This window comes from Papaver somniferum, chromosome 11 (assembly GCF_003573695.1).
Source record: "Papaver somniferum cultivar HN1 chromosome 11, ASM357369v1, whole genome shotgun sequence".
Classification (NCBI taxonomy): domain Eukaryota; kingdom Viridiplantae; phylum Streptophyta; class Magnoliopsida; order Ranunculales; family Papaveraceae; genus Papaver; species Papaver somniferum.
The window spans coordinates 94,735,604-94,750,086 of NC_039368.1; the positions used below are offsets into that span (position 1 = coordinate 94,735,604).

Consider the following 14,483-nt stretch of genomic DNA (forward strand, 5'->3'; position numbering starts at 1 on the left):
ACCGGAAAAGCTCGGGTATTTGCAATGTCAAGATCCCAACTGTCCAGAGGAACCACATATGCTAGATGATGCTATGAAGATTAAAAAGGAATAAGAAGAAAAGATTGCAACACTCTGCAAAAACTTCAAAAAAATTGAAGAAGGAGTTATTACACTGCAAGCATTGTGGATATGGAGATCACGAATACAAACATTATCCACAGAGAATCAGTGGATGCTCAAAGCCCGGTTGCAAAACTTTTATGCATTTGCGGACTTCTTATGAAGAAGACACATATGGAAGGCATTTCTGGGAATGTCCTAAGTGTTTTTTGGTGGAGTGGGCTGATCGAAGTTGAAGGACAAATCGATTCACTATGGTATTATGTTATTTAGTTTGCTATTTATTTTGTGTTATTACGATTATCTAAAACCAAACATGTGGATGTCTTCACATTTGCACCATCAATATCATAAGTAATTTAAATTTTTCCTGGATTAAACATTGCACCATCAATCTCCTAAATAAAAACATACTGCATTGAACATCCATAGCATACATGAGAATAAAAGAAATACATTAGATCAAAACAACTACTACATAGGCGTCAATTCTCGGCGGATGGTGGAATTCCTAGGGCGATGTAGGGATTATATTTTTTGAGCACCCTAAGAATGTTGAAACAAGCATGGAAGTCGAAAGGACGACCGCGGTGAGATACTGCCCACATTGCTAGAGTTCTGGGTTCCACTTCATGTTCGGCTTCACCGTTGAGCTTATTTTTGTGATTCTCCATTAGTTGAGCGACGAATTCCGATACATTATAAATAATTACATTAAAACAATGCGCCAATCCGTGACAATCACACCTATTAATGTTCATCGTTCCAGCGACGAACATTTCATAAACTTTCTCCAAGAACGTCGATCGGGATACATTCCTACCGATATCAGCAACATCTTGTGTGTGAAAAACGTAGGCTCTACAAATAGCTAAATCCTCTTGTTGAGTGAATCTAACACCACAAACTTTGGGAGGCATTTTTGTGGATGATTTGAGAGTGAAGAATGTGTAGAACGTGAGAATTTAGAGTTGAAATGAGGAGTATTTATAGAACTCAAAAATTAGAGCCGTTAGATAACAAGAGTTTTCATCCGTCCAGATTCAGCCGTTGGCACTTTTACTAAAACCGCGGCGTGTTCAGCAAAAACGCTGGCGTGTGAAGTAAACGAGCGTTTGATTGACAAGCGCTAGCATTTTTGGGACAAGCACCCGCATTGATACCAAGTTCGCCCGCTCTTTCATCATGTGCGCACTACATGTTCTATCTCACTCGACAAACCAACAAATTTGTTGGTTTGTACATCCATTTTTCATGTTTGTTGAGTCCATAGTGGGAGTAAAATCAACAAACTTCAAGTTTGGACTGCTATAAGGTCTCAACATCCCTCCACGCTTCCAGACCCAACATCCTCATTGGCCCACTCTATCGACACTGGCCCAGAAGTAGCCCTTTCCTTATGACGGCTCCACTTGACTACCATTATTAAATATGGTGGCACCTATGCCCATACATAGGTGCGCCCACACCTTAATCCAGCCTATAGGTCACCCCTTCCATGGAGCGGGCATGGATCACAGTGGTTGTCCCTGATATCAAATATTAGGATACCGACCCTCACTCGTCATAATCCCATGGGTAGAACTCAACTCTAAAACCGGTCTACAAGTTGAGGAGTCCCATTGACTTATAAACTACCCAATTAAGCCCCATCTAACCTATGTGAGACTAACGTCCCAACAGATTATGAGGAGTTAGTGTGCAACTGCTCACTAATGCAAGGTATGTTTATACAGACATTATGGACTACCATGGATGGCTTGTTTCTACTTTCCATTGTTTAAAGATGACTCAACGGAAAGTTTTTCTGTCTCTCTTCTCTCTCTTCCCTGAAAATTTCTCAGGCTACTAAAATTCCCGGAAAAGAAAACGAACACCAAAATATGAATGTTATATTACCGTTATTATACCGTTAAAAAATATTTAACCGGAGTTTAGATCGGAAGTTGACCGGAACTGAGCTACTAGATAGGCATGTCAACGACACTTAACGTAACAAATAATGGCTCTGCCGCTACCTTTTCCGTTTAAATTAGAGGTTAACCGTTATCCGTTAAATGCCGACGGAATTGTAAAATCCAAAACCATTGCCGTTACGTCGGACTTATCGGCTAACGGTTAATTTTCCGGTATTAACCGGTATGTCACAGGAAAACACAAAAGCAGGTTTAAAACACAAACCAATTACATAGAATAGTTCTAAATCCAAGCAAACAAGTTCTAAATCCAAGCAAACAAGTTCTAAATCCATGACACACAGAAAAAAAAACATACAGATGTTCATGTTCTAAACCAAATTACATGTTCAGATCATCACATGTTCTATCAAAAGAAAAAAACCAAGTTTTTGCAAAAGAAAAGACAAAGGGATGCCAACTGCATCTGCAACTGCAAATGCATTCCTCCATCTCCAAATTCTCCACTGCCAATGCCAACTGCATTCCTCCTTAGTCCTCAACTTCTGCATTTTGAAAGGAAAATGAAAAGTGTTAGACAGTGATGTCAGTGAAGCAACTTAAGTTGGCAAAGTGGCAATGTCAGTGCAATAAGCCAATAAAAGTGGCAATGTCAGTGCAATAAGCCAATAAAAGTGGCAATGTCAGTGCAGTCACAACTATCAGTAAAAGCTAGTAAAATATTAAGATATAAGGAAACTTACCAGTAACACAACTATTGCTCTCACTGAGAGTGAGATCTGGCAGCCAATCACCCAAACAAAGCAAAGCTTCAACAAGATCTGGAGCTAATGAACTCCTGTGAGATGTGAGAACTCTGCCACCAATACTAAACATGGATTCTGATGCTACACTTGTCACTGGAACAGCCAATACATCTCTTGCAATCCTTGAGAGAATTGGGTACTTAGCAGAATGATTCTTCCACCAACTTAAGATATCAAACCTCATTTCTTCAGCAGCTGTGCCTTTAGGAAGAACTGGTTCTGCTAAGTATGTCTCCAATTCTGACTTCTCAACCTCAAACATATTGTTTTCCATAATGAAATCATCATAACCAAATCCATATGATGTTGTTGTACTTGTACCTGCACAGCTCTCAAATGCAGTTGAATGCATTGCAGTATCAAAATAATCTGGAGCTGTAGTGTTTGTTTCATAAGCACAGAAAAGAGCATTGAGTGCAAGCTCAAATTTGTTATAGTGACTTTTATAATGATCCACACCATATACTCTCTTCATAACAAACTCCACCCATTTAGCTTTGTACCTAGGATCTAAAACAACCCCAATGCCCATCAAAGTGTTACTTTCTTTCCAGTAGCTATCAAATTTCATCCTCATATTATTGGCCATGTCTCTGATGTACTCATGCTGACTTGATTCCCATATCTTAATGCATCTATTAACTTCTTGCACCCTATTATAATATAAATTTGCAGTGGGATACTTAATCCCAACAAATTTGGTTGAAATGACATCAAACAATTCCAAACATTCACATATGTGTACTCCTTGTTCCCACTCCTTAGAGGTTGGTAGTATCTTGAAGTCATTATCTAAATCAGCTAGCCTAAAAAAAGCTTGTCTCGGAAAGATTGCATCCTTTAGCATCTTATAGGTGGAGTTCCACCTGGTATCCACATCTAAACCCACAGACCTTGAAGAAGGAAGCTTAACTTGAGCAATAGAAAATTCAAATCTCTCTTTTCTAGCCTGACTTGCTTTGACATATTTTACACACTCTCTAACTGCATCTATAAATGGAGCAGCCACTCTCATTCCACACCCTACAATCAAGTGTAATACATGATTACTACACCTCATTTGGAATATATCCCCATTAAGAACTAAACAGTCTTTGCTATCAAGCCATTTCTTCAGATGGTCCATCATAACATTGTTGGAGCTAGCATTGTCAGCAGCAACAACAAAAATCTTAGTATCTATGTTCCAATCTAAACATACTGATTTCACTACAGATGCTAGAACTTCTCCAGAATGTGGTGATGGCACTAAAGTATATGCAAGTGTTTTCTTAATCAGTTTCCAATCATCATCTATGTAATGCATTGTCACACAGCAATAACCATCCTTTGTATGCTTACATGACCACATATCTGTTGTTAAACTACACTTAGATGTAATTGTCTCAAATTGGTCTTGTAATTCTTTTTTGAACTCAGTTCTTAGTTTCATGATATCTTCCCTAACTGTATTCCTAGTGTAAAGTTTAGCAGCAGGATTTAAAGACTTCACAAACTCAACAAAATATGGATGCTCAACTATAGTGATTGGATAACCATGTTTAGCAATCATTTTGGCAACTAGTATCCTAGTAGCATCAGCATCATACTTCCAATTAGCAAGCTTAGTTTGTGCATTACCTGTTCTGACTGTAGTAATCTTTGTTTGTCCTTTCTTGTTTGCAGGCTTTTTTTGGCAAGTTTTGGCATGGTAATGCAATTTGCTGGTTCCTTGGCTACTGGGTGAAGTCATTCTCTTATTACAATGTTTGCATTTAGCTACAAGTATCCCAATCTCCTTACCTTTTACCATCTTCTTTTCAGTTAACCTTTCAAAATCATCCCAAACATCAGACCTTACTGCACGCAGTTTCTTCTTTGCTTCAGCTATAATTGGATCTTCATCTACTTCTATTTCTTCTACTGCTTCTTCTGTTGCAACAGCAGCAGGTGTTGATTGAATTCCTGATTGTTGAACTTGAGATGCAGAAGGTAATTCAGATGCAACTGAAAGTGATTGAGAGGGATGACTTCTTTTTGATGAACCAACGCAATTGGATGCTTCTCTTTCGCTTTGGGTCATGATTAATTTCACGAATTGAAAACCCTAATTTCAATTTTCAGAAACCCTAAATTGAAAATTTAGTTTTTAGGATTGAAATTAAACTCGAAATAAAAAGTACAAGATAACCCTAGTTTTCTAATCGAATGAAGATGATGATTTTGCTCGAATTGAAAGGAAGGAGATGACCCTAGTTTTCTAATCGACTGAGGGGTGAGTTTTTCTTCTCTCGTTTGTGAGTTGAAGAACAGAAGAAGATGAAAATGATGTTCATTCGAGTATAGTAACCTAGGTATAGATGAATGTTACACGTGCTAGGCACACGTTAGCGGTTAACGGAACTAAGGCTAACGGAAATAGGTCTTTCGTTGCCGTCACCGTCGGATAAAATTAACCGCTACATTATCGGTAACGGATAACGGATATAATGGAACTAAACGTAACGGCAACCGGGTAATCGGATTCGGCTAACGGTTAACGGATTTCCATTGACAGGCCTACTACTAGATAACAAAATGAAGATCTAATACCAAAATTGAGATAACGGAGGAACACAAGTTGGAAGAATTCATTAATCAGGAGAGATTCTAAACTCAAAGATAGAAGTAAAATACTGAAACAAAGACGCAAAGATACTAAGACACAAAGATACTAAGACACCAAAACACAAATAACACCAGTTACAAAAGACACAAAGCCACAGAGATTCTGAGATATCTAACACTTCAAAGCACGAAACTCTGAAGACCGATATTACTGCAATTATTTCTTTCTATGTATTTTCTTGTCACAGAACAACCCTATTCTTTGCTCTTCTTCTCTGGTGCTGAAGACCCTGGTTGGTTACTCTTTCATTGATCTTCGTGATCATCCTGAAGATCCCATTGATTCCGAAAAACAAAGAGCTCCTTCTTTTCTGGCTGCTGCCTCATATCAGGAAAGGGAAAATGAGGAGTAAAATCTTCAGCTTGATATACGAACCCAAGTTCAGGAGGAGTTCTCACCGGAAACATTTCATCGGAAGTTCCCCATCCATCTCCATAGCTAGCTCGTCGGGAGTAGTTTGGCTCTAGAGAACAAAAAAATTCTCCATCACTTAACTCAATCGCTCTCTCTTCTTCCTCTGCTCTTTCTTCCTCCTCTATCTCTTGATCCTATGGAATCTCGAAGTCCTCGTTGTAATAATAATTACCATCATCATCATAATGTGCAGGATCATCTGAAGAGGCATATCGATAGTAATCTTCAATCATATCATCAACTTCTGAGGGACTTCCTGGTGGGGGATTCTCATCCAACTCTGGAGCTACTTGAAGCAGATTGGCATTATCAGCATTCACTGCAGACTGATTAGATAATTGATTAGGTATTTTGGAACTCTGAAAGGGAGATTCGTAAATAATCTCCTTAATCTCTTCATCGGGGTTCTCCTTGGATGGTGGAATGGATTGTTTTTCAGAGTTATTCCCACTACTGCTACCAAAATATATCTTTCGCCTAACACTCTCTATTGTTGTTGATTTTCCATGCTCTTCTTACTGTGATCACTCATCTTGTTATTAAAAAGTATTTGTTCTTTGTTAAGTTTGTGGTGTATTTTGGTTAACAATTCACTGACTTTTTATTTAGGTTTCAACTTGCTTATGCATTGATTCTCAACCACTTAAGTTAATACAATCCCCTTTTTTAGGTTTAAGTCTTTTCGTCTTTTTTTGCACGGGTCCTTAGTCTTACCTCTTTCATTGAAATCTGACACTCTACTTCGTTTGTAGACTTTACTGGTTTTTAGTTCTTTACTTGTACTAGTGTGTTTTTCTCCTGCATAGTTTGCAGAAGGTAAAGTCTTCTGTTTTACTCCCTGTAAGTTTTAAGTGCTCTTGGTGTTGTGTTGGCGGTGCATAGGGTACTTCCCAATTACCCTGGCAAAGAGTTATACCTCACATATCAAATGGAGAAAAAGAAAGAGATAAGTCTCTCTGACTTTGATTGAATTAAGTACTTTAATACATAGGAAAAGATCACCAACTTTTCTAGAATTCTTAGACAACTTAGACTCTTGGATAATAAACTCTAAAGTTGGTCTACATTTTATCCAGTGGACATTAGATAGCTATTGCTGGCTGTATTGTTTCAAGTAAGCTGTTAGATTTGAAATTGGGTTTCAAAATTCAAAAATCTGATAATACCAATATTTTTGATGGTCACTTCAGTGGTCATTCGGGATACCCTATGAACTGGATTTTCAAATTATTACCTCTCTTCTTTCCTGGTTTATCAAGGCTTTAAAACTTGAAGTTGTTTTCACAAACAATAACTCTGAGTTTCAATCTCAAATGGATGCACCTAACCCATTCAAAGCTGCTGAAAAAGTTAAGGATAAACAAATTCAAAGTTTCATAGATTCTCTAACAAAACAGATGGAGAAATCTATCATAACTACTCCTAACTTCTCTCCAAAAGTGTATCTTAACCCCGTAAAGCTAGAATATCACCTGCTACTAACCGGAAGAATACAATTATTGGTAGACTTTGTAGTAAAGCTTCTTATGATATTACAAAAATAATATATAAAGTTAATTTCACATGGGATCTTAAAGGAGGAGTTTCATTTAAGAGAAGTAGAAGATTTTGATCTTCTAAAGCAAGGAGGTGCTTGGAATATCTTAGGTAAATTGATTGTTCTTGTTGAATGTCCCATACAAGGTCCACATATAATTGATGAAGACTGCTTATTCAAAAGTATGATTTGGATGCATATCAAAAACACCCCAATAAGCTTCATCAATGAAGAAGATCTCAAGTAAATTTGTGCACCGGCAGGTGAGTATCTGAAACATAAGACCCTTGTGGAAGAAATCAAGACGAAAAAAATGTGGAGTGTCTTGTGGAAATAAGAGTTCAACACAATCTTCCTTTCGGATCTGAAGTTTATAAAGATCCTTTTGCCAAACTTGAATGGTTAGAGTTCCATACAAGCTTTTCATTCTTAAGATATGCAAAAGCTGTAGATGGTTAGACCACTCAACAAAAACCTGTGAACAAGGTCTAGAAAATCAATCAAAAGAGAAGGAGACACCAGCCACACCACAATCAACAACAAGCAAAGAAAAAACAATTATGGAGACAAATAAGAGGGATACACAAAGGAAATCCTTTTCTTGCTCATCTCCATCAATCCAGTTCAAGGCAGGAGAGTCAAGTTCTTCTACAAATACTGAAAACCCATTCGAGTTAACTGAAACGTCTTCAAATCGGAGTATCTTTGGGCCGATAAAGAAGAACGTGGTAGAGGTATTTAAAACTTCTACACAAATTATAGAAAAAACCCAACATCATGGCAAACTGAAACCAACACCGAAACCAAATCTGAAACCGAACCAAAAACAGAAAAATAAGGGGGGACAATCACTCAGTCCTAATGAACCTGAAGATTAAGAAAAGAAATGAGCGAAAACAAACCCTAGTTGATCCTCTAGGAAAAATAGGAGAAATTGATCCCTTTATCTACAATCAAAACCTAACTGCCTATGGAAATGCTCATATTCACCCACTATTCAAGCCATTCCAAAACTTTAATATGTCTGCTTTCCTCTGTATTCAAAACCAAAATCGATTGAATTCAGGAACAAAATCTGGAGAAACACTAAAAATTAATAAAGGGTATTGGAAGAGGGAGGCTAGAGAGGCAGTCGAAACCCAATCTGCAAAATTCCAAGAAATAAATGCTGAAGTTGTTATGAACAATGTCCCGATGCAGAGGAAGATAGATGATGATATGCAGATTCAAAGTTCAAAGAAGAACATAAACAGGGAGGAACAAATTGAAGAAGTCAAGGATAACATGGAGGCACAAAAAATCTTCAAATCAAACAATGAGTCCACTATGGAGGCCACAAAAGAGGTAAGTAACTACTACTCCTACCAAAATTTTAACCTAAATGGTCCCCTGAATTACATTTTTACTGAAATTCTGGCTAATAATGTGAATCTTTGCTTACTGAATGCTAATATATAGTCTTATTAAATGTTGGGGGTTAAGAGAACTTAAATGTTGGGTGTTAAGAGAAATTAAATACCCTGAAGTTTCATACTTATGGAAATTTATAAGTATGATATCATGGAATTGTCAGGGGCTAGGTAAAATTGAAACTAGACATAGTCTGCTAGATACTCTAAATAAGGAAAATCCTGATATTCTTTTTTTGTCTGAAACAAAACAACAAAATAATGAAATGAAAAATATCATGAAAATGGTCAATGTGCATAACTATTTCTTAGTCCCTCCTAGAGGTAGTGCTGGAGGACTTTGCCTCATTTGGAAAAACAATATTAACATTAAAATAGAAGATTTTGCTTACAATCATATAAATGTTACTATCACCAATCCCTATGATAACACTAGTTGGATTCTTACTTGTTTTTATGGTAGTCCATATAAGAATAGGAAACTTGATTCTTGGAACATCATAAAAACTATGGCACTTATTGTTGATAAACCATGGACAATTATTGGAGATCTAAATGTGGTTCTCCATGAGGAAGAAAAGAAGAGTAGATTTGCCTTTAAGAAAAATGAAGCAAAAATTTTCAATAATCTCATAAACAAGTGTAACCTTATGGACTTAGGCTTCACATGATATACTTACACTTGGAATAACCATAGACTAGATACCGAAAACATAGAACAAAGACTAGATAGGGCCATTGTTAATAAAACACTTAGGACCATTAGCTTCTGACCATGTTCCTATAAAACTTAATCTGCATAATCACTGGGATAATGGCCCAACCCAGTTTAAATATTTTGGGGAGTGGATAAAACATGGGGATTGTAAGGCACTAATTCAGGATAGCTGGAACATAAATGTCAGGGGATCACCTTCTTATAAGGTTAACAAGAAACTTGGAAATGTCAAATGTAAACTGAGAATTTGGAATATACAGAAATTTGGGAACATAAATAGCAATATAGAAAACATAAAAAAAAGACGGCCATAGCAAATTCTAACACTAAATACCCAAATAAGACTAAAGAATTAGCCAACTTAAGAAATGAACTTGCAAAATGGTACGCTATCAAAGAGAAATTCTGGAAAGACAAAAGTAAGATCAGAAATTTATCTTAGGAGACAGAAGTACAAGATATTTTCACACAAAAGCTAAATATAGATTTAGAAGAAATAGAATTGACATGATAAGAAATGATGCTAATGTCTGGCTTAATTCTAGGGAAGAGATTGCTGAATGTATAACCCAACACTTCCTCAAAATTGCTACTACTGTTAACCCTGAAATTGACCAAAACATAATAAACTTAATCCCTATTAGTGTCACTCAAAATGACAATGAAACGTTATGTGCCATACCTACTGAGAATGAAATAAAAAAAAAACTCTATTTTTCATGGAACCTGATAAAAGCCCGGGATCGGATGGGTTCCCACCCAACTTCTTTCAACAGAATTGGGAAATTGTAGGAAATGACCCGACCAAAATGATACAAACTTTCTTTGAAACAGGCCACATTTCTAAGGAAATGAATGCTTCTTTCATTTCCTTAATTCCCAAGACCCTAAACCCTACTTCCCCTGTGGAATTTAGTCCAATAGTATTATCTAACACTAGCTATAAGGTGATTTCAAAACTAATGGCAGGTAGAATAAAAAGCTTGCTAGGTAAAATTATTTTCCCCTATCAGTCGGCGTTTATCCTTGGTAGACAGATAGCGGAAAACATTACGCTGCACACGAAATAATACACAAGGTGAAGAACTCTAAATCCAAGAAAGGATTTATGGGGTTAAAAATCGACATGTCCAAAGCATTCGACATAGTCGAATGGAATTTCCTGATTAAAGTCATGACAAGAATGGGTTTTAACAAAAAATGGTGTGATTTGGTCCACCAATGCATTTCGACTACAACTCTGTCTGTGTTGATTAATGGTTCACCTTCTAAATTCTTTAAACCCACTAGGGGATTGAGACAGGGTGACCCAATCTCCCCATATCTCTTTCTTTTCTGCATAGAAACTTTGTCTAGAACAATACGGAATGCTGAAAATCTTGGATTGATTAAAGGTATCAAATTGGTTCATAAGGCGCCTTCACTTAGCCACCTTCTTTTCGCAGATGACTGCCTTGTTTTCTGTAAGGTAAGTGAAACAACCTATAAAAACTTAGTAAATTTGTTTAGTAATTTCAGTTTGGCATCACGCCAAATGATTAACATGAGTAAACCGGGAGTGTTTTTTACTAAAAAGACTGAAACTAGCATCCGAAGAAGGGTTAAAGAAATTTTAGGAGTTACAACAATACCACTGACTGACAAATACTTAGGTGCACCTTTGTTTACTAACAGGTCAAAAATACAGTGTTTTGAATCTTTAATTGAAAACTTGAGAACTAGAATGACGGGATGGAATGGGATCAATCTAAATAACTCAGGGAAAACTGTCATGATAAAAAATGTGGCTTCGTCTATTTACGTGTATCAAATGAATTGTTTTAAATTGCCTGTTAAAATCTGTGACCAAATAACAAAAATGCAGAGAAACTATTGTTGGGGGAAAATGATAATGGGTTAAATAAAAATGGGAAAAAAGGTGTCTGCCTCAAAAATTGGATATCTATATGTAAAACTCTGGAAGAAGGAGGTCTAGGTATAAAGAATGTAATTTTTTTTAACATAGCCATGATAGCTAGGATGGGATGGAATCTGAGCCAAAAGCCAAACTCTCTTTGTGTCACTATTATGAAAGCAAAATACTACCTTGACTGTGATCTTTTTCATATAAATAGCAAACCAAACAAAAATGATAGTTGGGTTTGGAAAGGATTATTAACAAGCATAAATCATATAAAGAAATGTTGTTTCCGGGAATTAGGAAATGGAAAAGATATTGATATCTGGGAAGATAGCTGGATCCCAGATACTAAACACCCTCTTCATAGAAATGTACCTGCTACTGTAGGGCTTACTAAAGTAGTGATCTGATATTGGATAACAAAACATGGGACATAAGTAAACTTGCAAACTTCTTTGATAGAAAAATTGTTGAAAAAGTTAGGAAAATAAGAATACCAACTAAAGATAAAATAGATGCCCCAAGATGGATTATAAACGAAAAAGGTAAGTTTTCTGTAAAATCCTTATATAATCATACTAATTCTAATGGAAATGCTGAGACCAAGTAGAGTAGAATTTGGAAATTGAAGGCACCCCCAGCTGTTAAATTTTTTATTTGGAAGACAGCGCACTCAATCCTCCCTAATAGTATGAGAGTTGCAGCTGTTCTACCTGAAATTGACACAAAGTGTAAGTTATGTAATGCAAGTGAAGAAACTTTGAATTATTTATTTCTGCATTGTAACTATACAACTCAGGTATGGGTGCACTTCAATTTTGATATGAATTATGTTAGAAATGGTACAACAAACTTTCATGAATGGCTTTCTAATTGTCTTGAAAACTCTGAGCTGGGAAATTATGAAATAGAATGGAATGCTTTGTATAGTATTATAATATGGTTTATATGGAAAACAAGGTGTGATATAGTTTTCAAAAAGAAAAATCAGAGCAATATTACAACTGCAAATAAGATCATTAGTTACATAAATAGCTACAAAAATGTGAACAAGCCTGGTTACAACATAATGGAAGAACTATATTATAATTCTGTAAATGATGTTGTTTTGCAGATAAATAAGTATCCTAAAGAGAACAAAAAAAATGACATGATACTGAAAATCCATATTGCTTTGTATATCTCAAACTCAAAAACAAGTATTGGACTAATTTTGGTGGCAGGTACAGTCAGAGAAGCCAGAGGACTCTCTACTGACAGTACAACAATAGAAGAACTGGAACAAGAGGGAGCTGAAGCAGCTTTACAATGGGCAACATGATGGAGTGGACATAGGATTTCTTTCACAAGTGATTCAGAACCAACTCTGGTGCTGTTGGTAGGAATCTATGCGGAAGCTAGAAGACAAAGATACCAAATCAGTGAAGAATTTGGAAACACTAATAAATTTGAAATGTACTTCCTAACAAAAGAATTTATGTTGGGTGAGAAAGAAAAAGTTCCGTGGGCAATAAAACTGTCTATTTTTTGCAACAAGTATGATATCAACCATAGTTGGACTGATTATAACTTATGTGCTATATTTAACTGTTTAAATACTCAACTATGGAACCATAATGAAATGGAAACTAGAAATAGAATGTAAGAGTTATCAAGTTCAGTGATGTAATTGTCTGAGGTGTTTTTACCTCTTTTATAAAAAAAAAAAAGATGACTCACATCAACAATCCAATTAAAAAAAATACAATATACTCGGAATCGACACTGACAAACAATACTAAATTCTAGTGTAAGTTGAGTTTATACCACTTTTCTGCATAAAATAGACTTACACGACATCTAACTGGACTACCACATAATAGAATCACGCGTCTAGGAAGCCTAGTGGTTATTCTTAATTATTGTTTTCGCGTTAAAAACAATATCTTGTCCCTTATGTTATTAGTTTTTTAAATGATAAAATAAAAATTAAGTTTTTTAAATGACAAAATGCAAATTAAAAATATTTGAGTGGATGAGTTCTGTATAGTGGGAAGTCTAGAATGCAAGTTAAGTTGTTGTTTTGATCCGATAAGTTAAAGATATTTTTCATAACAAAAGAATGAAAGAATCCCATTTTGCTAGAGTTAGTGTTACCTCGAATAGAAGACTGGTAAGGTATCCCCAATGGGAAGGGTTTGGGGATGACCGTTGTTATGATCGAGAGCGTCAGAGCATACATACTTTCACGCTTCCGCTTCCCCCTTTTCCCACTGCTAAAACATCATTGATTCTTCATTAGACCACTGTAACTCCAAAACAACCACAACCATCGATTTAACTTTTAGGAGAATAAATCCAGAGCGTTCTTTATCTTGCCTAACTTGTCTAAACTTTGTTGTATAATCTAGATTTTATTATTATTTTATCTCTCTTCCTTTTCCTGTTTTGATACAACTTCCGTATCCTTGTTCTTCTATATTTTTGGATGCCTCTTTGAGCATTACTACTAAATACACCTGTTCCATTTACTCGGGGCTTACTCGGGGTTTCCCCTTATGTCCGAAAGGTGAATATCCATTATTATTCCATGGAATTCAGCTGAGAGAAGCTATGAATCTGAGTAAGTGAATATTATGGTTTAATTAGTGTATTTTTCTAGGAATTCAAACGAGGAATATAGCATTAGATTCAATTAATTAGTTGTTCTATACTAGCAGGCAATCTATCTAGGGACATTTAATTGATTCAAAAATGAGTCGACAATCGTCATATCATTTTTGAATATTATTCTGGGGAAGTTCGGACACTGGAGATGAATTCTGAATTCAAATAAGAAACGCTGAGTCTTCCAGCTTAACTGTAAAATATATGGAATATTGAAGGTTCTACTTCAGAAGCCCTAATATTGCCGTCATATATTATTACATTTGATAAGGTTACAGAATTGCAATTCACTTCTCTCGCGGAAGTTGAAGACATGAATTTTTCATGATTCTGATGCTGGTCAGAGATACATAATATCCGATATGATTTTACGAACCTAACTTTCGTC

The 14,483-nt window shown here is 36.0% G+C and overlaps 2 protein-coding genes across 3 annotated transcripts; one reads left to right on the forward strand and one right to left on the reverse strand.

Moving 5' to 3' along the window:
* Positions 1-2,519: 2,519 nt before the first annotated feature.
* On the reverse strand, positions 2,520-5,352 carry LOC113320347. Of its 2 annotated transcripts, none has more exons than XM_026568262.1 (2): positions 4,445-5,352; positions 2,520-2,563 (listed from the first exon to the last, which is right to left on the reverse strand). In XM_026568262.1, exons 1-2 carry the CDS (start codon positions 4,884-4,886, stop codon positions 2,550-2,552), a joined length of 456 nt encoding a protein of 151 aa, XP_026424047.1. In that variant the 5' UTR covers positions 4,887-5,352; the 3' UTR covers positions 2,520-2,549. The 2 variants fall into 2 exon arrangements, 1 of the variants encoding a protein (XP_026424047.1); XR_003346055.1 differs by lacking the exon at positions 4,445-5,352 and adding an exon at positions 2,762-2,894 and having other exon boundaries at positions 2,524-2,563.
* A 1,519-nt stretch (positions 5,353-6,871) lies between these two features.
* LOC113323544 lies at positions 6,872-12,982 on the forward strand. The gene is made up of 2 exons (XM_026571861.1): positions 6,872-8,766; positions 12,673-12,982. The coding sequence occupies exons 1-2, from the start codon at positions 8,284-8,286 to the stop codon at positions 12,718-12,720; spliced, it is 531 nt and encodes a 176-aa protein (XP_026427646.1). The 5' UTR covers positions 6,872-8,283; the 3' UTR covers positions 12,721-12,982.
* Positions 12,983-14,483: the final 1,501 nt, after the last annotated feature.